We start from the raw sequence: 25,797 nt of genomic DNA, 5'->3' as shown, positions 1-25,797 counted from the left end.
ACAAACTGAGGGTTCTAGAGGGGAGGGGGGTGGGAGGATGGGTTAGCCTGGTGATGGGTATTAAGGAGGGCACGTTCTGCATGGAGCACTGGGTGTTATGCACAAACAATGAATCATGGAACACTACATCTAAAACTGATGATGTAATGTACGGTGGTTAACATAACAATAAAAAATTTTTAAAAAGGGGGATCTTATAGTATGTAAGTCATATCTCAATAAAATTTATATCTTTTAATGATTTTCTAATTAAAAAGTAATATTTTAGGGGCACCTGGGTAGCTCAATCGTTAGGCGTCTGCCTTCGGTTCAAGTCATGATCCCAGGGTTCTGGGATCGAGCCCCACATCGGGTTCCCTGCTCAGTGGGAAGCCTGCTTCTCCCTCCCCCACTCCCCTGCCTGTGTTCCCTCTCTCACTGTGTCTCTCTGTCAAATAAATAAATAAAATCTTTAAAAAAAAAGAAATATTTTAGGAAATTACTTAGTAGAAATAAGTAACTACACTGTGAAAAAGGATCATTAAAGCCTCCTAATGGGGATGACTGGGTGGCTCAGTCAGTGAAGTGTCTGCCTTTGGCTCAAGTCATGATCCCAGGGTCCTGGGATTGAGTCCCACATCAGGTTCCTTGCTCAGTGGGGAGTCTGCTTCTCCCTCTGCCTGCTGCTCCCCCTGCTTGTGCTCTGTCTCTCTCTCTCTCTCTGACAAATAAATAAAATCTAAATAAATAAATAAATAAGTAAATAAATAAATAAATAAAGCAAGCCTCCTAATGGTAGCCCCACAGGATTACTTTTGAAGGCTGCTTCCTTCTACCACTCCTTCTCCCTGATTCTCAGGCAACCAAGGTGGTATATTTATCCATATCACCTCCATGCCTTGTCCCCCGTATCACAGGCTGCCCTGCCCTGGGAAAAGAACTATAATTTTACAACAACAAAATACCTTTTTAAAAAATATTTTATTTAAGAGAGAAAGAGTGAGAGAGAGGGAGCACAAGCAGGGGGAGCAGCAGAGGGAGAGGGAGAAGCAGGCTCCCCACGGAGCAAGGAGCCCGATGTGGGGCTCAATCCCAGGACCTTGGGATCATGACCTGAGCCGAAGGCAGATGCTTAACCAACTGAGCCACCCAGGCACCCCAGGAAAATGCTTTTTCTGGTCACCATTTATTGAGACCTAACCGTATGCCTGCCAGGACCATGTTTTCCATGCACTACATGGAATCTTATGAAATCTGCCCTATAACCTATTGGGTAATTTCCATTATTATTCTCATTTTATAGATGAAAGTGGCTCAAGGAAGTGAAGTAACCTGTCTAAGGGTATGTGGCAGAGCGATAATTCAGTAGCAGCAAGAACGTCATTTTCTCAGGTGCCTTCTCTCATTCACCCCTATCCCCCTAGCAGTGGAATCCTCATCACTGGAGGTGCTCAAGGAGGGCCTAAGGAAAGGGAGGCAATGTAGGATCAGTCAGACTACTGGTCTCAAGGGCGACTTCAGCCTGGACAGGCAGCATTCACTTTTTCCCAGTACACACTTCATTCCCACTGGAGAAAATAAGAGCTTTTCTGGATTGTGATCTTCCCTTTACTAGAAATTCCCAGGGTGGAACAGTGCCTTTATCTTCACAAGTTCCTCAGTACCATCATTTGTCCCCTCTGCACACATCAGAAGGACCTCATTACAGCTCTTCCAGGATGAAGGCTCTGGGCTGCAGCAGAAGCTGATGGGCACATCAGTTGGTGGCTATGACATTCCTGAGGCATCAGGAGCCCAGCGGCTGCTCCTCCAGAGGGACAGAAAAGGATTTCAGGGCAGACGATGATAGGAAGAGACCAAAGACCCTGATGGTCTTGGGCAAGAGCCAGGATGTCTAGCCTCAACTGTTCTGGGAAGGTGCACCCACCAGAAGCAACAGAATGGACTGGGGTCTGGGGGCCCAGCTGGGGGCAAACTTGGGAAGGAGCAGCCCCCCCCGCCATCTAGGTGGTGTGGTAGGTTGAATTCAAAGACAGCCCCTAAGATTCGTCCCTGCTGGTGTACATACCTTGTATAATTGGTATAGAATCTGTGAATCTGAAGGGATATTATTTCCAAGATGAGGCTACTTACCTGTTTACTTTGAGTTAATCAAAAGAAAGGTTTCTCTGGATGTGCCTGACCTAATCAGATGAGGTCTTTAAAAGAGGTAAGCTGAGGTACTGTGAGAGGGCCTATGGAGGGGCCATGTGGTAAGAGCTGAGTCGCTCCTGGCTAACAGCAGGAAAAAAAAAAAAAGGGCACTCAGTCCTACAACTGTGAGGAACCGAATTCTGTCAACCACCTGAACAAGCAAAGGAGAGGACTCTGATTTCCAGATGAGACCTCAGACCTGACTGACATCTTGATTTCGGTCTTGTGAAACCCTGAACAGAGAACCAATCATGCCATGCCTGGACTTCTGACCTACAGAAATTGGGAAATAATAAATGGGAATTGTTTTAAACTGCTTAGTTTGTGGTAACTTGTTATGCAGCAACAGAAAACGAATACTGGTGATGAGGGCTGAGAACTGCCCCCAAGGTAGCAGGGGCTTTGGAATTCACTGAGAAGCTATCAAAGCCTATCTTTGGGGGTGGTGGGGCAAAAACCCACAATTTCTGGAATCAAACAAACCTGGTCTCAAATCTAAGAATCTATTAGCTGTGTGATTCTTGGGCAAGTGCCCTTTGAGTCTATTCCTTTATCCGTAAAACAGGGATAAATACTTCTCTCACAAGACTGTTATGAGGCTTAGATGGGATAATAGTTTGCAGGGGCGCCTGGCTGGCTCAGTCCGTAGAGCATGTGACTTTTTTTTTTATTAACATATAATGTATTATTTGTTTCAGGGGTACAGGTCTGTGATTCATCAGTCTTACACAATTCACAGCGCTCACCATAGCACATACCCCCTCAATATCCATCACCCAGCCACCCCATCCTTCCCACCCCTCTCCACGCCAGCAACCCTCAGTTTGTTTCCTGAGATTAAGAGTCTTTTATCGTTTGTCTCCTCTGGTTTTGTCTTGTTTAATTTTTCTCTCCCTTCCCATATGATCCTCTGCCTTATTTCTCGAATTCCACATGTCAGTGAGATCATATGATAATTGTCTTTCTCTGATTGACTTATTTCGCTTAGCATAATACTCTCTAGTTCCATCCAGGTCATTACAAATGGCAAGATTTCATTTTTTGATGGCTGCATAATATTCCATGGTGTGTGTGTGTGTGTGTGTGTACCACATCTTCTTTATCCATTCATCTGTTGATGGACATCTAGGCTCTTTCCATAGTTTGGCTATTGTGGACATGAGCATGTGACTCTTGATCTTGGAGTTGTAGGTTTGAGTCCCACGTTGGTGGTAGGATTTATTTTAAAAAATATAAATAAAAAAATAGTTTGCAGCATGCAGTGACACATAATAAATTATAGCCCTAATTGTATTAAATAACACTCTAGTAGTCAATCTAAGGAACTGGAGGTAAAGTGGAGAGACCAGTTGGGATTCAGGTGCAATATACCCCATCCAGTATTTTCTTAATTATGGGAGCCCTGACCTCATCCTGAGCTTCCAGCTCTTGATTTGATGAATACTAATTGAAAGGTAATGAGGTTAAAGCTTCTCCAAGTGTCCTTTGGTTTGGCTGGTGGGAGAAGGTGAGAGCAGGTGCTTTGAAAAGAAAAGCTTTTTTACCCTTTTGCCAGCCAGGATCATACCCCCTAAAGCCACACTGCTAGGGAGGGAAAAGAGAAAGGCAGATGCTCACACCCAGGAGAAAGGGCCTGGAGTGAGGAAGAGGAGGCTGAATGTCCATTTTTTCTTTCCTCAGTGAGTCCAGGGATAGAGAATGAAGGATACCAAGACAAGAGACTATCTCATTAACTCTGGGTGGCAGCATGGTAATTCAGGACTGGGGAAGTGGCCCCACTGGCCAGGAGCTCAAAATCAGGATGTAGTTAATAAGGCCAGATTAGATGTTAAGAGCCTTGGAATGTGATCAACCCCATTTCAGAGCAGTCTGCTATAGGAGCCCTCCTGTAGGGACTGGGGCAGGCATCTGGCCAAAAATACTATTTTATTTGAGGCAAATTATGCTCAGAGACTGAGATTGTTTTTGCCAATAATTTACTTAACACAGGTTCACTGTGTTAATTATAATTTATAATAATATTTCACAAGCCAATAGCATTCAGGATAATGTCTCTTATGGAGCCAATAAAAAATAACATACTCTAAACCAGTGACAGATTTATTACACTACTATTCCAGACAAAGTGATGAAAGAAATAAAGTCCAAATTTAGTTGCGGTGTATCTTTCTACCAGTTGGTTCTTGGTAGAGTCAGTCCTTCCAACTAAAAGCTGGATATCAGCTGCCTGCCTAGATCCCTCACTATTGGGGCACAGAGCAAGCAGGCCAAGGCACTGGTGTTGGTAAGCAAAGTAGGCTGTTTTAAAAGTTATTACTCCAGGGAACATCACATGGTTTGTGCCACTACCTACAAGGAGTAGCCTTGCCAAGGCGGGAACAGATGTCCCTTACCTACGTGAGACTGCTGCGTGGTTTAATACCATTGCCAACCAAGAGCAGCCAGCCTGGCCATGGCAGGAGCAAGTGTCTCAAGTTCTTCCGAGAACAGCAAAGGGTAGTCTTGTCCAGACGGGATGTTCTTGGTAAGTCCTCACAAATTCTTTATAAAGTTTAAAAGTCCATCATGTGATAGACACCACTGCCCTTACTATGCTGCCAACAACCTAAGGGTCTTTTCTGCTCCAGATGCAACTGTTCCATTAGAAAATCTTAATATCCAACTTCAAAGCAATTTCATTAAAATAAGTTATTCTAAACAAATTCAAGCCACGGACAACTTTGTCCAAAACAAGCTTTCAAAACATGGATTTTAAATCATAAGTCGGCATACGACAAATATCCAGGTAAGTCCTCAGAACTGAGGATTTGAGAGCCTTGATTGCCAGCAAGCAGCCTGCCTCCTGAGCCTGTTTCCTTATCTGTGGAGTGAAGTGGCTGAACTAATTTTTTAATGCTTGCGGATTTGTGATCTAAGAATAGTTACTAATAAGATCCCTGACAAGTACGCAGTTGTGTTTTTCCCCATTTTCTTTTTTTAAAGATTTTATCTATTCATTTATTTATTATTTATTTGAGAGAGAGAATGAGAGAGAGAGAGCAGGAGAGGGGGGAGGGTCAGAGGGAGAAGCAGACTCCTGGCCGAGCAGGGAGCCCGGTGCGGGACTCGATCCCAGGATTCCAGGATCATGACCTGGGCCGAAGGCAGTCGCTTAACCAACTGAGCCACCCAGGCGCCCAAGATTTTATCTATTTATTTGAGAGACAGAGAATGAGAGAGAGAGCACGCATGAGAAGGGGTAGGGTCAGAGGGCGAAGCAGACGCCCTGCTGAGGGGGGAGCCCGATGCGGGACTCGATCCTGAGACTCCAGGATCATGACCTGAGCGAAAGGCAGTTGCTTAACCAACTGAGCCACCCAGGCACCCACCCATTTTCTTATTTTAGGCTCCAACAGGGAAAGGAAGAGGTTAAACAAAGAAGGTATTTTTTATTATAACTTGTCGTTGCTATTTTTGTGAACACTCCCATTTAAATCTCTTTATTTCCTTAAGTAATCTCTAAGACCAAGGTGGGGCTCCAACCCCGAGATCAACAGTCGCCTGCTTTACCGACTGAGCCCGCCAGGAGCCCCTTATTCCTCCCATCTTGGGTTGATGGAATCGTTTCTCGAGCCGGACTTGAACCACTATACCGTCCCCCGCGGGGAAGTTCACCGACTTTACATCCCGGCTCCACGGAGGCCGCAACCAGACACTGGGTGGGGCGGGATGAGGTGGGGCGGGCACAGCGTGGAAATGGTTTGTCCTTAGCGCGCCGCCGTAGCCCGCCAGCGTCCGCGTGGTGCCCACGCCCGCCAAGGCGCGAGCGCCGCAGTGGGCGGGACCTCACGCTCCGCCCGCCGTGCGTCGGTGCGTGAGTCCGGCCCCCGCGAGCTCCGGAGCGGCCCGTGAGTTCACACCCGGCTTCTCTTCAGCCTTGGACTGCGCGCCGCCATCGCCGTCATGCTCGGCGCCGCTCTCCGCCGTTGCGCTGTAGCCACAGCCGCAGCCGCCCGTGCCAGCCCTCGAGGCCTCCTGTGCTCAACCCCGGTCCCCGGCCCCGCCGCCGGTAAGGCCCCCGCCGCCACTGCTAGCGCCCGCGTGTCCTTGCGGTGACCTGGTCCCCCGCCGCCACTCGAGGGCAGGCTTGCCCCGCGGCCTAGCCCCTGCCCTGCGGGCGGGCGGACGAACCTGGTGACCGCTGGCCGCCCTCCCCGTCACCTCCACTTATGGGGGACTCGAAGACGCGGCCCCCGGGTCCTCCGCCAGCGCGACTTCCTGGTGCGGGCACCGCGGACCGATCAGGTGTGGACCTGGTGTGGGCCCCAGGGAAGGGGCGCAGCGCGCCTCCCGCGCCCACTGGACCCCCTTCGGTCCCCAGGCCGTGACCGTGCCCCGGCACTGACCCCTGCAGCCACCTGACTGGGAGTGTCCGCCGCCGGCCTACAGCGCGTCGGCGAAGGTGACATTGAGCCGCCCGGCGCGTCGCGATCGGTGTAGAGGCAGGGGTGGCCCTTCCGGAGACCTGGACACCCATAGTGTGTTCTGCGGACACCAAATGCTTCCTTGTGGGACACAGTATACTTTTTTATCAGGCCTTTCTCAGCGTTTTGTATGTCACCTTCAAAGACCGATCTGTCGTTTCAGAGACTGCTGTGCCACGTTCCAGTCCTTCCATTTTTACGATAGATCTCCATGTATGATTGTTTCCTGAGGTCTGGAAGAGAGCCTGAATATTGATAGGTCTTAGAATAAGAATATAACTCTTCCGAAAATTGGGTCCCACACACTTAGGAATACTGGGTTCTACAGACCTAAGGGAAGCTTTATTTTATTTTATTTTTTGCTTCCGGTCAGAAACCTGACTGCTGGAGTATGAGTTGTGCTGCTGCTTCCTCTTTCTTACTGTGCCTTCCCCCTGTGTGTGTGGGGAGATTTTGTTTCCAGCACTGTACCTTTAGTTAGTGTAACTGCACTTTGATCTTGGTCCATGATGGTAGTATATGCTGCAATGTGAAATTTAGGCCCTAAGCATGCAGATTTAAACGTATGAACGCAAACTCAAAACTAGTAAGGTTGTTCTCTTGACTCTTGAGTGTTGTAACTAGACCCTTCAGAACCTAAGAAATGTGTTTCTCTTCATTCATTTATCGTAGAACAGTAAGGCTGGCATGCACTTCATGAAGACGGTCTTATTTTATAAAGGAGGAAATTGAGGCCAGTCTTGGGAAACTGATTCCTTTACTAGTGGTGGAACTATTTTCAGTTTCTTAGCTTTAGTTATTTTTGGCCCATCCTGATGTTTGTCAAATTTTATGGTTTTTTTGTTTTTTTCCTTATCTAAAATGCTAAAGTACTACAGTTTTTTCATATAAATACCTTTTGGGGAGTTTTCTTCTGACCTCTTCAAAAGCATTGCTACATTTTGTGGCAGGCTGGGGAAAAGGCAGAGAATTTTGGCACACTGTAGATTAAGGGGATTCCTCTTAATGAGTTTGAACATGTTGGTTTATCTCATAGGTGTTCTATTCCCACTCTTGGGTATAATTTATAAACAAAAATCTTTATTTCAGGTGTTTGTACCATAGACGTAAATATTTGCTACAAGGAGGTAGTGTTGGTTACATTTATGTCAGCTACTTTCTAGTTGTGTGACCTTGCACATGTTAATTAACACTAAAACTCAGTTGCCTTATCTCTAAAATCAGGATCTTTGGTAGTTGTGAGGCTTAAATGAAATAATGTAACTCTTAGCATCTTGCCTGGCACAAATGTTTATATATGTATTTGCTTTATTATAGTGGATTTCATTTTTGCAAATTACAGGTTAGGATTTGTTATCCATATAAAACTGAACAGGTTTTATAAATTGAAAGTCAAAAAGAATAAAATTTTTTGGATGAGGCTATTCAAGGCCAAATGAGAGTATCCTTGAAAGAGAGCTTTGAGGGGCACCTGGGTGGCTCAGCTGGTTAAGGGTCTGCCTTCAGCTCAGGTCATGATCCCTGTTATCAAGTCCCGAATCGGGCTCCCTGCTCAGCGGGGAGCCTGCTTCTCCCTCTGCCTGCTGTTCCCCCTGCTTGTGCTCTCTTTCTTTCTGTCAAATAAATAAACAAAATCTTTAAAAAAAGACAGGGAGAACTCTGGAGGGGTTAACCTGAGGGGCCTCAAGTTGGCTCTAGTTAAGTGACAACCCAAATTCCAGAAGCCTCCAACTTGAAACATTGTTTTCCAATAACTGCTGATGTAAAATATTTTAAAATAGTGGTTAAATTCTTTAGTCAACCCTTAAACCTGGCGCCTACATCCTAACCCTGATAACCCAGGAAGAATGGGAGAAGTTTTCTCTTTCCCTTTCTTGCCATAGGGCTGAATTTAGGTAGCACTTTCTAATCACCTTCCAACCTTCTTTTCTGCACTACTCCTATACTTCTAGATTTCCAGACTTTGGGCCCCAAAGTCCATGGCTGCTCTTCAGGCTTGCACTTCAACCATCCTGCCTTTGAGCTTGTTCATGTGCCCTCTGCATTATTCATTTCTTTCCCTTTCTCCTAGAATTACCAACACCAAAATGTTCATTTGGGGGGCTTTATCCGAGCCGATTAGTTATTAAGTTGAAAGCTATCTGATTTAACTAAATTTAAACTAAAGGGATTAATTTTTCTAAGAATGTTAGGTTTTTGTTTGTTGTTGTTTTTAAAGATTTTATTTTTGGGGGATGCCTGGGTGGCTCAGTCATTAGCCGTCTGCCTTCGGCTCAGGTCATGATCCCAGGGTCCTGGGATCGAGCCCCGCATCAGGCTCCCTGTTCCATGGGAAGCCTGCTTCTCCCTCTCCCACTCCCCCTGCTTGTGTTCCCTCTCGCTGTGTCTCTGTCAGATATATAAATAAAATCTTAAAAAAAAAAAAAGATTTTGTTTGTTTATTTGTGAGAGAGAGCATGAGCAGGGGGGAGGGGCAGAGGGAGAGGGAGAAGCAGGCTTTCTGCTGAGCAGGGAGCCTGATGGGGGGCTCGATCTCAGAACCCTGCAATCATGACCTGAGCCGAAGGCAGACACTTAACTGACTGAGCCAGCCAGGCACCCCTTTTGTTTTGTTTTTTTTTTAACAGCGTGCTTAACTGAATACCAAAAAGTAGTGTTAGAAAGAGCTTTTAGATTGAGTTTATAGAAATGTCCCTTTTCACACACTTCTCTTTCCTTAATCTGGAACCTTCAGGTTGTATGAAAGCACTGAGCTGTTGTTTTCAAAATACTTTGCCTTGCAAACTCAGACCTAAGTGAAAATGCTAAGTTGGGTTGGTAGGGGAGAAAGAGAATGCCTATATAGTTCACCTAAAAATCAAAATGTTAAATATATGATGGGCATGTGCACAGCTAGGAGAATAGATCCTACTCCTACCCCTTACTGAAGTTAGTAATACAATTTTTTTATTTTTATGATTTTGTTTATTTATTTGACAGAGAGAGACACAGTGAGAGAGGGAACACAAGCAGGGGAAGTGGGAGAGGGAGAAGCAGGCTTCCCGCGGAGCAGGGAGCCTGATGTGGGGCTCGATCCCAGGACCCTGGGATCATGACCTGAGCTGAAGGCAGACGCTTAACAACTGAGCCACCCCGGCGCCACCGTTTGTAATACAATTAAACCATGTGGGAGAGTCTGATTTTGCCATGCTGGAAGGGGGATGTATGTTCCCAGTGCATGCTTGGTATTATAAATAGTTGTTTCATAAAAGTTTTTATGGTAATAGAACCAGTTTGTAATTTGGGACTTCCAGAAGGAAAGTGAACAAATTATTGAAGGTGACCCATCATTCTCCTTGCCTAGGATTTGTAGTTGCTGGTCATCTTTATCTTTGGTTAGAAAACAAAACAAAGCTGCTAGTCATCTAGTGAAATCATGCCCAGCAGTGAGCTAAAGGAAATGGGTATTAAACACTTTTCTGGGTGGTAGAAAAGGTACATGTAATAATTACCCCTGGGGAAGGAATACATATTTCATTTTTCTTGGGTAAACACTTAGAAGTGGATTTATTGGGCGGTATGGTAGGTGTGTGTTTAACTTGATAAGAAAGCAGTAAAGGGATGCCTGGGTGGCTCAGCAGATTGATCCCAGGGTCCTGGGATCGAGCCCCGCAGGAGCCTGCTTCTCCCTCTGCCTGCCGCTCCCCCTGCTTATGCTCTGTCTCTCTCTCTGACAAATAAATAAAATCTTTAGGAAAAAAGAAAAGAAAGCACTAAACAGTCTTCAAAAGTGATTATAACGGGGCGCCTGGGTGGCTCAGTCGGTTAAGCGGCTCCTTTGGCTAGGGTCATGATCCCAGGGTCCTGGGATCGAGCCCCGCATCGGGCTCCCTGCTCGGTGGGGAGCCTGCTTCTCCCTCTCCCACTGCCTGCCTCTCTGCCTGCTTGTTCTCTATCTCTCTGTCAAATAAATAAATAAAATCTTTTTAAAAAAAGTGATAACATTTTATACTGTGCTTTAAGTATTCTAAAAAAATTATTTACTTATCTCTACACTCAATGTGGGGCTCGAACTCATGTCCCTGAGATCAGAGAGTCACATGCTCTTCCTACTGAGCCAACCACCTACCCCTAAGCTAAGGATAATTTTAGTTTTTGAAAAAGGTAGCTTATAAATTTTTGGTAACAGTGGGTTGGAAGGTTGTTGTGACCTGTACTTTCTGATATATTAAATGTGAATATTAGTCTTGTAAGCATTATTAAATATCCACATACTTTTGATTAAATGTTTGTACTTACAAAAGACATTGAAGTCTAGAGATACATTATTTTTTCTTGTCATAGAAATTAAAGCATGGCCAATTCCAGCCCATTCATGCACATGTTCTTCATTCTGGGCTTGAATAATGGAGATAATTTATGTCTCTGGGAAGACTGGAACTTGTGTTGTGGTCCTCTGTGACTTAATGGCAGGTATTTGGCTCCAGGCTCAAATGGTAATTTAAATGAGAATCTTTCCACTTGTAGCAGTAACAGTCCATTTCCAGAATTGGCTAGTCTTTCACCTTTTCATCTTTTTCTGTTTTCTTTCTTTTTTCTCTGCTCTTTCTCCTGTCAGTTATTGCATTAAGGATGTATAGGGTAGGGTCCCAGGCTGCCACAGTCTGTAAAGCATGCGACTCCTTCTTCTCCTCCTCCCTCTCCCCCTCCCCTCCCCCTCCTTTTCTCCCTTCCCCTTCCTCCCCACCCTCCCCTCCCTCCCAGGATCCTGGGATCAAGTCCTGCATTGGGCTCCTTGCTCAGCGGGGAGTCTGCTTCTCCCTCTCCCTCTGCCTGCCACTCCCCCCTGCTTGTGTGCACGCTCTTTCTCTCTGTCTGACAAATAAATAAAATCTTAAAAAAAAAGATTTATTTCTTTATTTGAGAGAGCACGAGTGGGGAAGGGGCAGAGGGAGAGAATCGGAGAGAATCTCAAGCCGACTCCCTGCTGAGCTTGGAGCCAGACATGGATCACAGGACTCAGGGGATTCAGGGCTCCATCCCAGGACCCTGAGATCATGACCTGAGCTGAAATCATGAGTCAGATGTTCAACCAAGTGAGCCACCCAGCCGCCCCATATAGGGAGCAGAATTCTAAATGTGTCCTGTTTTTGTTTTTTTTTTTAATCCCTATTTGCCCACCCCCCACACTCCCTTCCTCTGGCAATCACCAGATTGTTCTCTGTATCTGAGTCTCTTTTTGTTTTGTTTGTTTATATCTTTTAGATTCCATATACAGGTGAAATCCATATGGTATTTGTCTTTCTCTGGCTCATTTCATTTACCCTAATACTCTAGGTCCATCCATGTTGTCATAAATGGCAAGATTTCATTCTTTTTTATGGCTAAGTAGTATTCCATTGTATATATACATACCACATCTTCTTTATCCATTTATCTATTTATGGACACTTAGTTTGCTTCCACATTTTGGCTACTGTAGATAATGCTGCGATGAACATAGAGGTGCATGTATCTTTTTGAATTAGTATTTTAGTATTTTTTGTTTTTTGTTTTTTTAAAGATTTTATTTATTTATTTGAGAGAGAGAGAGAGAGAGCACATGAGAGGGGGAGCAGGGAGCCTGATGCGGGACTCGATCCTGGGACTCGAGGATCATGACCTGAGCCGAAGGCAGTCGCTTAATCAACTGAGCCACCCAGCACCCTGTTTTCTCTGGGTAAATACCCAGAAGTGAAATTGTTGGATCATATGGAAGTTCTATTTTTAATATTTTGAGGAGCCTCCATACTGTTTGCATAGTGGGTGCACCAGTTTGCATTCCCACCAACAGTGCACAAGGGTTCCCTTTTCACCACATCCTCACCAACACTTGTTATTTCTTGCCTTTTTGATAATAGCCATTCTGACAGGTATAAGGTAATATCTCATAGTGATTTTGATTTGCATTTCCTTGATGGTTAGTGATGTTGAGCATCTTTTCATGTGTCTGTTGGCCATTTGTATATCTTCTTTGGAGAAGTGTCTATTCAGGTCCACTGCCCATTTTTAATTGGATTGCTCTTTTGATACTGAGTTGTGTGAGTTCTTTATATATTTTGGATATTAAACCCTTACCAGTTTTATCATTTGCAGATATTTTCCCCCATTCAGTAGGTTGTCTTTTCCTTTTTCTTTTTTTAAGATTTTATTTATTCATTTGACAGAGACACAGCAAGAGAGGAAACACAAGCAGGGGGAGTGAGAGGGGGAGAAGCAGGCTTCCCACTGAGCAGGGAGCCCAGCGAGGGGCTCTATCCCATGACCCGAGCCGATCCCATGACCAGAGCCGAAGGCAGACGCTTAACGGCTGAGCCAGCCAGGCACCCCGCCTTTTCCTTTTGTTGATGGTTTCCTTCACTGTGCAAAAGCTTTTTAGTTTTATACAATCCCATTTGTTAATCTTTGCTTTTGTTGCCCTTCTCTGAGGAGACAGATCCAAAAAAATATTGCTCAGATTGATGTCCAAGAACTTATTGCCTATGTTTTTTCCTAGGAATTTTATGGTTTCCAGTCTTACATTTGGGTTTTTATTCCATTTGAGTTTATTTTTGTGTGTGGTGTAAGAAAGTGGTCCCATTTCATTCTTTTGCATGTAGTTGTCCAGTTTTCCCAACACCATTTATTAGACTGTCCTTTCCCCAGTGTGTCCTGTGTTGTTGTTTATATATAATGTTATATTTAAAACTATCACTTCTTAGGTATCTTACAGAGCAGTTTTTTTCATCGGGTGTAAGTGAGAGGGTATGTTTCCTCTTAGGGGATTTATCAGAATTTGCAGGGAGGGGACTATAGTTTGATAAAACAATTTTTTTAATTACTGTTGCTTTGTCAAGTTGTGTAATTTATTTTGGAATATAATTTAATGGCAAGCATAAGATTTCTTTTTAATTTATCAAAAATACATCTTATAAATTTGCTTAAGAACTGGAATGGGCATTTTTTTAAAAAACTAGGAATTAATACTGTGCTTATCATAAAAATTCAGACATTATGGAAGTATATAAAGAAATAGTTTTTCCTTCCAAAGATGACCACTTTTAACAATTTGAAGCTACATTACACATTAGGGGGAAAAAGTGAACATACATACATAATAGGATGCCTGGGTGGCTCAGTCGATTAAGCATCTCTTTAGCTCAGGTCATGATCACAGGGTCCTGGGATCGACTCCCGCATCAGGCTCCTTTTTTTTTTTTTTAAGATTTTATTCATTCATTTATTTATTTATTAATTAAATATTTTATTTATTTATTTGACAGAGATAGCGAGAACAGGAACACAAGCAGGGGGAGTGGGAGAGGGAGAAGCAGGCTTCCTGCTGAGCAGGGAGCCCGACACGGGGCTCCATCCTAGGACCCTGGGATCACGACCTGAGCCAAAGGCAGATGCTTAACCGAGTGAGCCACCCAGGCCCCCCTAAGTGCCGCATTGGGCTCCTTGCTCAGCAAGGAGCCTGCTTCTCCCTCTGCCTGCCACTCCCCCTGCTTGTGCTCTCTCTCTCTGACAAATAAATAAATAAAATCTTTAAAAAAAAAATGCGTAGTACTTTTTGTTCTACTTGCTTTTCTTTGCTTCGTTTTTAAGATTTTTTTCATATCAATACATAAGATTTGTTTTACTTGACCTGCTGAGTAATTTTCCTACCATGATATATATAGTTGATTCAGAATTTAATGCATTGAATATATTTAACACCCCTGAGCTGTACACTTAAAAGTGGTTAAGATGGTAAATTTGATGTTGTACATATTTTAACACAATTTAAAAAGAGCAAACAAATAACCTTAATGTACTGACAGGATATGTCAAGTATTATTTCTTCCTGTACATTGAAGACATTGTTCTTTCTTCATTGTAGCTGTCCAGTCACTTCGCTGCTACTCCCATGGGTCACATGAGACAGATGAGGAGTTTGATGCTCGCTGGGTGACATACTTCAACAAGCCAGATATTGATGCCTGGGAATTGCGTAAAGGTAATTGGAACATAGGCATATTTGTCTACTTTGGCATAGAATTGGCAACTACTTTGTAGTCTTTCACTACTGTGTTGAAAGCAGCTATTTTGAAAATATGCCTCATGTAAACTAGGTATTGTCATGCAACTTGCAGTTGGGAAAGTTTATAGCCTTCATAGTGTTTCTTATAAAGCAGGCACAATTGACTTTTTGGGCCAGATAATTCTTTGTTGCAGGGCTGTCCTTTGCATTGTAGGATGTTTAGCTGCATCCTTGGCTTCAACCTACTAGGTGCAAACCACCATCTCACTCCACCCCCACCCCCAGTGTGACAACCAAAAATGTCTGCTGGGGGACAAAATCACCCTATTGAAAACCACTACTATAATGATAGATCAATACGAGCAAGAGTTAACGGTTTTGTACCTTTTCGATAAGTTAAGCAAGTAGTCATTTGGTTCTCCCCCCAACTCTTGGTATTAGTTTGGGTTTTTTGTTATTTTTATTCGAATTATGATTTGTCTTGCCCTGAATTAGTGTTCAGTCTAAGTAACCTAGAAGTCGTTTTTCCTAATTTGCAGATGTGCACTGAACATGAGTAGGTAACATTAATGATAACCAGTCTATTAGTCAAGTAGATAACTAATTTTAAGTGTACGTAATTTGTCTCAGACCAGGAGTTCAGGCTCTGACTGTATTCTAGCATAGTAGTCACTGTGTCTTTTGTTTATATTAAAATAACTAAAAGCAGGACACCTAAGTGCTTCAGACTCATCTGCAGTAATATAATAATGACTCTTATTTTGCCTCAACCAGGAAAATTCTTACTGAGTAATCTTGAGTAGCAGTAATGAAAAGAACAGTAATTCTGCATTCCCATTAAGAGAATCTTAAATTTTATGATGTGTCATTTTGTGCAGAGCTGAAAGTAATCATGCCCAGTCATTTTCTGGTTGAATGTGCACTAATGCTTCTCTATATCTCCGTAATGTCCTCATTTGGACTTCATTAACTCTCCTTAAGCATTTCTTGGGTTGTTTTTAGATTATTTTCCAATCAAATCTATTTTAAAGCAACCAAAGTATATACATTGTGCTAAGAGTTAAGGATACGAGTTGAAAATGACCCTCTTGTTTGAAAAGAAGCCAGCTAATACGAAAATAGTATTAGCATTTAAGAAAACTCTTGTGGTTTTTTTCTTTTTGTTTTTTGGGGTTTTTTGTTTTGTTTATCTTCAATCTGCATGCTACTGCATAGTTCTTTCCACTAGTTCACTGTGGAAGATCCACTATGATCTTACTATCTAGAATTTGTTAAAAGTAGATTCTCTTATTTAATTTTATAGACAAGAGAATAGAGGTTCAGACAGACAAGATCAAATGTCTATGATCCAGTAAAAATGTAGATAATTAAATTGTAGTTTATATGAGGATATTCCAGGTTGATATGGCTCCTCTTTATTTTGACAGGGATGAACACGCTCGTTGGCTATGATCTGGTTCCGGAACCCAAAATCATTGATGCTGCTTTACGGGCATGCAGACGGTTAAATGATTTTGCTAGTGCAGTTCGCATCCTAGAGGTTGTTAAGGTCAGTGAAACATCACTGCTAAAGTTGTTCCGGATGTGGGTGGGCTCTTGTTAGGTATCAGCATATCCTGTGTTTTTGAATTTGTTAAAATACCTAAAATTAGTTCTTATAGCTGTAGGAAATGTGCATTGCATTTGCAATCTTTCTGGAGAGCAGTTTGGCAGAATTTATGCAAGGTTTTAAAAAATCATGCTTGAGGGGTGCCTCAAGGCCCTCAACCTGTGGCTCAGCCGGTTAAGCATCTGCCTTCAGATCTAGCCCTGAGTTGGGCTCCCTGCTCAGCAAGGAGTCTGCTTCTCCCTCTCCCTCTGCCACTCCCCCTGCTCGTGCTTGCTCTATCCCTCTCTCTCTGTCAAATAAATAAATAAAATCTTTTAAAAATTTTTTGCTTGAGAGACACCTGGGTGGCTCAGTCGTTAAGTGTCTGCCTTCGGCTCGGGTCATGGTCCCAGGGTCCTGGGATCGAGCCCTGCATCGGGCTCCCTGTTCAGCAGGAAGCCTGCTTCTCCCTCTCCCAATCCCTCTGCTTGTGTTCCCTCTCTTGCTGTGTCTCTCTCTGTCAAAGAATAAATCTTAAAAAAAATTTTTTTTTTTTGCTTGATACCCCTTTGTTCAGCAATTCCATTTGAGAATTTATCTTGAAATAATTAAGGATGTACGAAGGTTATTTGTGCTCTTTGTGGTATGAAGTTAAATGTTGTTAGTGATTTAAGAAAGATGGGACTTCCCAGATGAGGTTATCTATTAATGTTGTGGAAATGTATTCAACATTAAACAATTCATAGTGTGTTATTATTATTATTATTTTAAATTTTAAGTAGGCTCCACACTCAATGTGGAGCTCAAACTCAGGACCCTGTGATCAAGAATCACACACTCCGGGGCGCCTGGGTGGCTCCGTTAAGCATCTGCCTTCGGCTCAGGTCATGATCACAGGGTTCTGGGAGTCCCGCATCGAGTCCCGCATCGATGATGAGCTTGTGTTCCCTCTCTTGCTGTGTCTCTCTCTGTCAAATAAATAAATAAAATCTTTAAAAAAAAAAAAAAAATCACATACTCTACCGACTGAACTGGCAGGCGCCCCAACAATTCATACTATATTAACTGAAGAAAATTATGAAATGATTTTTATGGTGTGACCCCATTTTATTAAAAAAAAAAAATACATAGATGAGGGATGCCTGGGTGGCTCAGTCAGTTAACCGGCTGCCTTCGGCTCAGGTCATGATCCCAGGGTCCTGGAATCGAGCCCCGCGTTGGGCTCCCTGCTCAGCGGGGAGCCTGCTTCTCCCTCCCCCTGCTGCTCCCCCTGCTTGTGCGCGCGCTGTCTCTCTGACAAATAAATAAATAAAATCTTAAAAAAAGAAAAAAAAAAGTCATGGTTTATTAAAACTAATCATTTAAAAAAATACATAGATGAAAATGTAGGAGGATATATACTTATCCTCCTCTTTTGATTATGGTTCCTGGTTTTTCTGTAATGAAAAATTAATACATTGCATTTTAAACAATTTTATAATTTAAAACAATACAATTAAGGGGTGCCTGGGTGGCTCACTTGGTTGAGCGTCTGACTCTTGATTTCAGCTCAGGTCATAATCTCGGTCGTGGGATTGAGCCCCGCTTCAGGCTTCCTGCTCAGCGGGAAGCCTGCTTCTCCCTCTCCCACTCCCCCTGCTTGTGTTCTCTCTTTCTCACTGTCTCTCTCTCTCTGCCAAATAAATAAAATCTTTATTTAAAAAAATGCAATTAAAGAGACCTAGAATTTGTTAAAGGCAGAAGAATAGCAGCTTGGCACTCTCTTAGTCCATTTGACTTTTTTAGATTTCACTTATTTATTTGAGAGAGAGAGAGAGGCACGAGTAGGGGTGGGAGAAGCAGAGGGAGAGGGAGAAGCAGACTCCTTGCTGAGCAGGGAGCCTGACACGGGGCTTGATCCCAGAGCCCTGGGATTGCGACCTGAGCCAAAGGTAGGCGCTTAACTGACTGAGCTACCCAGGGGCCCCCACTTGACTTTTTAATATTTGTCCCTGAGGAAGCTTGTGAAAAAATAGGTATAATTATATTATTACGGTATTTGTCAAAACTCTTTTGCCCTGGAAGTAAGTACTCTTCAAGTATAGCTCTCCACAAAGGGACATGGTCTATAAGAAAGAAATTCAAGTCTGTAAGAGGGAAAGTGTGACATTACTTTATCTACAGTGGGTAAGATAATTAAGGGTTCTGTAGGCTATCAATCCATTCAGCACCAGTACTTAATTCAGTTACGATCTCAAATTGGAAGCAGATTTAAAAACTTTTCTTGTGTTAACTTAATTATTCCTGTTGCTGCTGGGCATGTTTAATTATCTTCACAAAATTCTGTCATCACCACCTTTTCTAGTAACTTGAGGTTTTAAAATGTTTTGGTTTGGTTTGGTTTTTTTTTTTTGGATTTAATCTAACGGTCTTAGTTATTCTCGAGGTGCCTAAAAACCTACTTTGAATAGTGCCTACATAAGTTGTTCTATTTGTTGAACTAATATGTTAAAAGTAGGTGACATGTATTCTCTGCTACTAACCTCTGCATATGTAATTAAAAGCATTCTCAAGTTCATTTTTTTAATAGAGACAGCTTTTCAGAGAGCTAAATGTCAATATTTTCTTTGCCATCAGGACAAAGCAGGACCTCATAAGGAAATCTACCCTTATGTCATCCAAGAACTTAGACCAACTTTAAATGAACTGGGAATCTCCACTCCAGAGGAACTGGGCCTTGACAAAGTATAAACCCCATGGGTAAGCAACATACCACTGAATAAGGCAGGAAATGAATCCAGAGAGCGGGGAGTAAATGACATTTCGATTTCTCAGAGTAAGACCTTTTAATGGCCTCCTTAGAGGCCATGAACATAAAGATTTAGAGAGTATTAATGATGGTAAGTTTAAGGAACTAGAATTGTCATTTCTAGTTATAACTGTTCTCTTACTGGTGTAAAGGCAAGAGAAAGCCTCCTTATTTAAAAATCTATATTAAATATTTCAGACATAAAATTCCATCCCTTTTACCTCACCCAAACTAAAGGTAGTCCACTGCATACAAGGTGTTCATCACATAAGCTTTTATACATCTGTTTATTTTAACAGGGTTTTATTAATTTGATGCATTCATTTTTGTGTGCCCACGTTAGAATTTAACAGTCAATAAATGTTCACTGATAATAAAAACTTATTTGATACCTGTTCTCTGTGGGAACGCAGGTAATAGAACCAGCCACAAGACTTTCTAGGTAGTGAGGAGTGTGCAGAGAATCCTTTGTATTTTTTTAGATTTTATATATATTTTTATTTATTTATTTGAGAGAGAGAGAATGAGAGAGAGAGAGCAGGAGAGGGAAGAGGGTCAGAGGGAGAAGCAGACTCCCTGCCGAGCAGGGAGCCCGATGCGGGACTCGATCCCGGGACTCCAGGATCATGACCTGAGCTGAAGGCAGATGCCTAACGACTGAGCCACCCAGGCGCCCCAAGAATCCTTTGTAAAACAGAAAATATGTAAGCAGTTACTTCTTTTTATTTTATTTAAAGACATATAGCGTATATAACTCTTTCTATGTCAGGCACTGTTTTAAGTGCTCTATAAATCATTTAACCCTCATAAACCATGCCTTGAGGTAGTTACTATTATAATTATTCCCATTTTAATATTTTCTTAATGAGGAAACTGAGGCACCTTGTCCAAGGTCATATAGCTAGTACTGGAACCCACACTTAAAGCCAGGCAGTCCAGCCCAGAGTCCATTGCTCTTACTATGCCACACATCCTGTGTAGGCATTTACTAAGGCTCTATGCATTTCTCAGTGTTAAACAGTGAGGCTTAGAGGATTTGCTGCCTAAGAGTAAGAGGACATTCATTTTTAAAATGGTGGAACTAAACCATCTTATAAAGGTTTCAATAAAAGTGCACTCAATGGGGTAGCTGGGTGATGGACGTTGGGGAGGGTATGTGCTACGGTGAGCGCTGTGAATTGTGTAAGACTGATGAATCACAGACCTGTACCTCTGAAACAAATAATACATTATATGTTAAAAAAAGAAGAAGAAGATATTAGGAAGGGAAAAATGAAGAAGGGGAAATTGGAGGGGGAGACAAACCATGAGAGACTATGGACTCTGAGAAACAAACTGAGGGTTCTAGAGGGGAGGGGGTGGGGGGATGGGTTAGCCTGGTGATGGGTATTAAAGAGAGCACGTTCTGCATGACACTGGGTGTTATATACAAACAATGAATCATGGAACACTACATCAGAAACTAATGATGTAATGTATGGTGGTTAACATAATAAAATAAAATTTTTTAAAAAAAAAGTGCACCCAAAATTATTGAAGGAGCTGATAGCAGATCCCTCACAAGATAAAGGTCCAGTGAGCCTGGTTAAAGATTGCTCTGGAGCAGAAGTCTTGATTTTATCTTTGTCCACCCCCATACCACCACCACCTCCCTGAAGTCATTTAGCTCATCTTTGTAATACATGAAAGGTTTTTTTTAATGTGTGTACTAATGATTTCTGTGAGAAAACTAGGCATTCAGAATAGAAGATTTCCTCCTTATATATATATTTTTTTAAAGATTTTATTTATTTATTTGAGAGAGAGAGAATGAGAGAGAGCAAGCACATGAGAGGGGGGAGGGCCAGAGGGAGAAGCAGACTCCCTGCCGAGCAGGGAGCCTGATGCGGGACTCGATCCCGGGACTCCAGGATCATGACCTGAGCCGAAGGCAGTCGCTTAACCAACTGAGCCACCCAGGCGCCCTCCTCCTTATATTTTTGAAGCTCTTGTGTGTGGTTCATATTTCATAATGGACTCTTACAAGGATATCTGTAAACACTTCAGCTTAATTTTTATTTTATCAAGTAGTATTCCAAGGAGTCCAGAAGATCTTTGTTACCTAGGATATATTCTAGCTGTGATGACATATTTCTTTAAAAAAAAAAAATTTTAAAGGGCAACTCCCCAGCACTTTTATGATTGGAAAAGAGGACCACCCCAGTAAGTACTAGGCATATAAACAACAAAAAAGCCGCAGAGCTACACCCTTGTGAGTTAGCTATAGGCAGGATTAAGTCAGAACAGAAAAGGCTACACAGAGGCAGTGATTTCTCTGGGCTGTTGCTATAAAGAAGGTTATTCTTAATAAGATTTCTACCTTTCCTTTATTTTCTGGCTAATTCTTCATGTTTTCTCTTACAGATGGGCTTCTCAAGGATTTATTCATAATGCTACTTGATTGTAAACAATCACCTGGAAATACTGATGATAACATATTACCTTATTTGAACAAGTTTTCCTTTATTGAGTACCAAACCATGTAATGGTAACTTGGACTTGAATAAAAGGGAAATGAGTTTGAACTGAAATTAGGTATTGTTCCATGTGTTTGCTTTGAAAAGCAGAAAATGAGCCCTCATAGAGCCATTGGTTTCGTTGCCACTATGTGCTGAGAAAACTGCCTTAATTCTCTGGAAACCATCTCACATGAAATAAATTTAAAAGTGGTTATTGAGATAGTCTTGAGGATGTACTATGTGGTACCAGCTTCTCTCTTAGTGACCTTTTCCTTCCCTACCTGTTCTTCTCTAGCAGTGCAGTATTAGCCTTGGACATCAAATACTGATGTATTTGATATATGAAAATCTATATGATAGATTTTCAGTGCTTCAAGAACTAAAGAAATGGGTTTACTTCTTGAGAGAATTAATAGAATACACAAATCCCATCTTAGTTTAGGAGTCCCATATTATTGGAGACCAGCTGTTGGAGAAAGAGGTTCCAGGTCTGAGTGACTTCTAGTATAGTCATTCAGACTGCAGCGTCAGGAAATAGGATTAATATTAGGTTGAGGTTTAGATGTCTTTTCTCTTAAAGCGAAGTAAGGAAATGTTAGTAAAATCCGTTTTGGTAAGGTATCAACACAACCTTTTATTAAAACTGGTTCCCTACCAAAAAGTTTTCCTCCCCTCTTTTAAGAAGTAGAAATGTAAATAAACTAAAACAGCCACATACGTTTATTCAGTTATGTAGCTGATAGGTATGGTTCTTAGGTTTGACCCCTCTGTAGGCAGCTCTTTTCCCTCATTCCATGTAATACAATGTCCCATTCACACTGCTCTGTTTTCCTCCAGATTCTCTTCAGGTTGCTTCCCCCTAGGGATGACATCATCGTAGGTCTGCCTCCCAAATTCTAGAGATGGGGTGGGGGGATGTAAACAGAAGAATCACCTATATAAGGACATTATGGCAGAGATTTTTAAAGTTCTGTGAACATACATATGGGTACTGTGAGAGAGGAAATGACATTTAAGTTGAAGCCTAAAGGATTGGGGGTGTTTGTTTATCCACAGCTTTATCTAAAAGGTAGTTTTATTTATTATATGACATGTTTGGCCTTTGCGCCACTGGGGAGGAGGGATTTTTTTTTTTTTTTCATAGTTCCCCTATGTGCATACATAATCACCTTTAAATCTGCTTTTTCAATTCCCCAGATCTAAAGGATTTACTATTACTAGCTGAAAAAGGACCATGTCAGTATCATGGGCTCTTACCTTATAGGAGGAATGCAAAATGATGGAAATGGTTTCTGCTCTTAAAATCATAGGAGGGGCCTGAGGAGGGAACATAGATTTACAACTATCTACAAGGGTAAGAAATGAGTGCTATGATGGTTTTCACGCCATGTTTATTGAATACCTACTATATACCAAGCGTTGTGCCAGGTACTTGATAATAGAGCAGTAAATAGGAGAAACAGATTTGGAGCCTGAAGAAATTGGAGTTAGGATCACAATTTAGGAAGCTATCTGGTGTAGTTATAACTTTTTTTTTTTAAAGATTTTATTTATTTATTCATGAGAGACAGAGAGAGAGAGGCAGAGGGAGAAGAAGCAGGCTCCCAAGGAGCAGGGAGCCCAATGTGGGACTCGATCCCAGGACCCTGGGATCATGACCTGAGCCAAAGGCAGACGCTTAACCATCTGAGCCACCCAGGCGCCCTGGTGTAGTTATAACTTAATAAGGATTTTAAATCAGGGTGGTAGCTATAAAAATGGGAAGAGATGACTTTGAGAATCACATTATTTAGGTGTAGTTACTAAATCAGTGAGGGAATGAGAACTCTTAGGAGGGCCATTTTACAGATTTCAGTGATAGTACCATTTGTGGGACAATTGGAGTCAGCAAAAAGAGGAGCTTGGTTCAGAAAGTACTGCATTTGGGGCACCTGGCCTGCTCAGTTAGTGGAGCACATGACTCTTGATCCCAGGGTTGTGAGTTTGAGCCCCAAGTTAGGTATAGAGATTAATTAAAATCTTAAAAAAAAAAACTACATTTGATTCTGGACCTGTCGAATTACAGGCATCAGTGGGTAGGATAGGCCTAGAGTTCTGAAAAGAGCCTAAGACTAAAGAATTTAAGGTTTGAAACAGCAAAAAGCGAGATTTCTAAGGAACCATTTGGAGGCAAATGTAAAGTAGGCTAATGGCTGAAATTGCAGGAGCAGGTACACTGAGAGGGAAAGAGAGGAGTAACTTTTATAGAAAATGTCAAACATTACAAAGATACGAGTAGTATTCCCAGGTCTACTTCAGCAATTATTAGTACATGGACACACTTTTCATCTATATCCTCATTTACCACCACTCCAAATATTTTGAAGATCTATTTATTTATTAGAGAGAGAGAGAGTGGGTAGGGGGAGCAGAGGGAGAAAGAATCTTCAAGCAGGCTCCCTGCTGAGTGCAGAGCCCGATGGAGGGCTCAGTCTCAAAACCCTGAGATCATGACCTGAGCCAAAATCAAGTCAGCAGCTTAACCAACTGAGCCACCCAGGCACCCCTCCAAATATTTTGAATCAAATCTCAGGTATCATGTCATTTCATCTGTAAATAAATATTTTGGAATATCTCCAAAGTATATTTAGGCACAACTGCAATAAAGTCTTAAACTTTTTTTTTTTAAGGAATTTTTGGTGGTGGTCTTTTTTCCTTAAAATAAAAATATCTTGGGCACCTGGGTGGCTCAGTCGTTAAGCGTCTGCCTTCGGCTCAGGTCATGATCCCAGGGTCCTGGGATCGAGTCCCACATTGGGCTCCCTGCTCGGCGGGAAGCCTGCTTCTCCCTCTCCCACTCCCCCTGCTTGTGTTCCTGCTCTCGCTGTCTCTCTCTCTGTCAAATAAATAAATAAAATCTTTAAAATATATATATATATATATATATCTTTACTGGGTTTTCTCTATTTTATTTGTGTGTGTATGTATGTATGTATGTGTGTGTTTATTTATTTATTTTTGAGAGAGGAGGGAGAGCACGAGAGACAATACACAAGTCCGGGGTGAGGGAGAGAGAATCTCAAGCAGGCCCAGTGCTGAGCCGACGTGGGGCTGGATCCCACAACCCTGAGATCATGACCCAAGCCAAAATCAAGAGCGGATGCTTAACTGACTGAACCACCCAGGCGCTCCTGGGTTTTCTCATTTTAAAGATGATACACGGGGGCACCTGGGTGGCTCAGTCGTTAAGCGTCTGCCTTCGGCTCAGGTCATGATTCCGGGGTCCTGGGATCGAGTCCCACATCAGGCTCCCTGCTCAGCAGGGGGTCTGCTTCCCCCTCTGCCCTCTTCCCTCTCGTGCTGTCTCTCATTCTCTCTCTCTCTCAAATAAATAAATAAAAAATCTTTAAAAAAAAAAAAAAAAAGATGATACACGTTCATGAAACAATAAAAGTACAAGAATAAAACACCTGAAATTCCCCACCCAGTTACAACCACTACTAGTATTCTGATGACCCATCTTTCCAGATGTTTCTCCTTTGTGCATGTGTAATACTTTGCATGCTGTTTTACAAACCTGTTTATCTCCCCTTTGCTAGGTCTATACTATTGTAGACAGTTTTCTGTATCAATTAATACACATCTGTCTCCTGCTTTTTAATGGGGCATAATATTCCATGGTTTGGGTGTTTCAGCTTGGGTGATGACTTTTATAATGAACTTGTGGCTGAATTAGAGGTGATGAAGAAGTGATTCTAGGAAATTGAGGCAGGAGGGAGGAGTCCTGATAATTGAGTCCTGGGACACCTGGGTGGCTCAGTTGGTTAAGTGTCTGCCTTAGGCTCATGTCATGATCCCAGGGTCCTGGGATCGAGTCCCACAATGGGCTCCTTGCTCAGCGGGGAGCCTGTTTCTCCCTCTGCCTGCTGATCCCCCTGCTTGTGCTTGCTCACTCTCTTGCTCTCTCTGACAGACAAAATCTTTTTTTTTTTTAAAGATTATTTGAGAGAGCGAGAATGAGAGAGAGAGAGTACATGCAAAATCTTTTTTTTTTTTTAAAGATTATTTGAGAGAGCGAGAATGAGAGAGAGAGAGTACATGAGAGGGGGGAGGGTTAGAGGGAGAAGTAGGCTTCTCGCTGAGCAGGGAGCCCGATGCAGGACTCAATCCAGGGACTCCAGGATCATGACCTGAGCCGAAGGCAGTCGCTTAACCAACTGAGCCACCCAGGCACCCTGACAGACAAAAATCTTAAGGAAAAAAAAAAGTCACAGGAGGGTAATTGGAAA

General features: G+C 42.5%; 1 protein-coding gene across 1 annotated transcript; it reads left to right on the top strand.

Moving 5' to 3' along the window:
- Positions 1–6,013: 6,013 nt before the first annotated feature.
- Positions 6,014–21,601, top strand: COX5A (cytochrome c oxidase subunit 5A). Its single transcript, XM_081831408.1, has 5 exons — positions 6,014–6,220; positions 14,515–14,631; positions 16,083–16,204; positions 18,860–18,982; positions 21,435–21,601. Exons 1-4 carry the CDS (start codon positions 6,115–6,117, stop codon positions 18,971–18,973), a joined length of 459 nt encoding a protein of 152 aa, XP_081687534.1. The 5' UTR covers positions 6,014–6,114; the 3' UTR covers positions 18,974–18,982; positions 21,435–21,601.
- Positions 21,602–25,797: the final 4,196 nt, after the last annotated feature.

This window comes from Leptonychotes weddellii, chromosome 9 (assembly GCF_054177405.1).
Source record: "Leptonychotes weddellii isolate Sample4059 chromosome 9, ASM5417740v2, whole genome shotgun sequence".
Taxonomy (NCBI): domain Eukaryota; kingdom Metazoa; phylum Chordata; class Mammalia; order Carnivora; family Phocidae; genus Leptonychotes; species Leptonychotes weddellii.
Note: the sequence above shows the minus strand (reverse complement) of the source record. Positions and strands in the feature narration are given on the sequence as shown.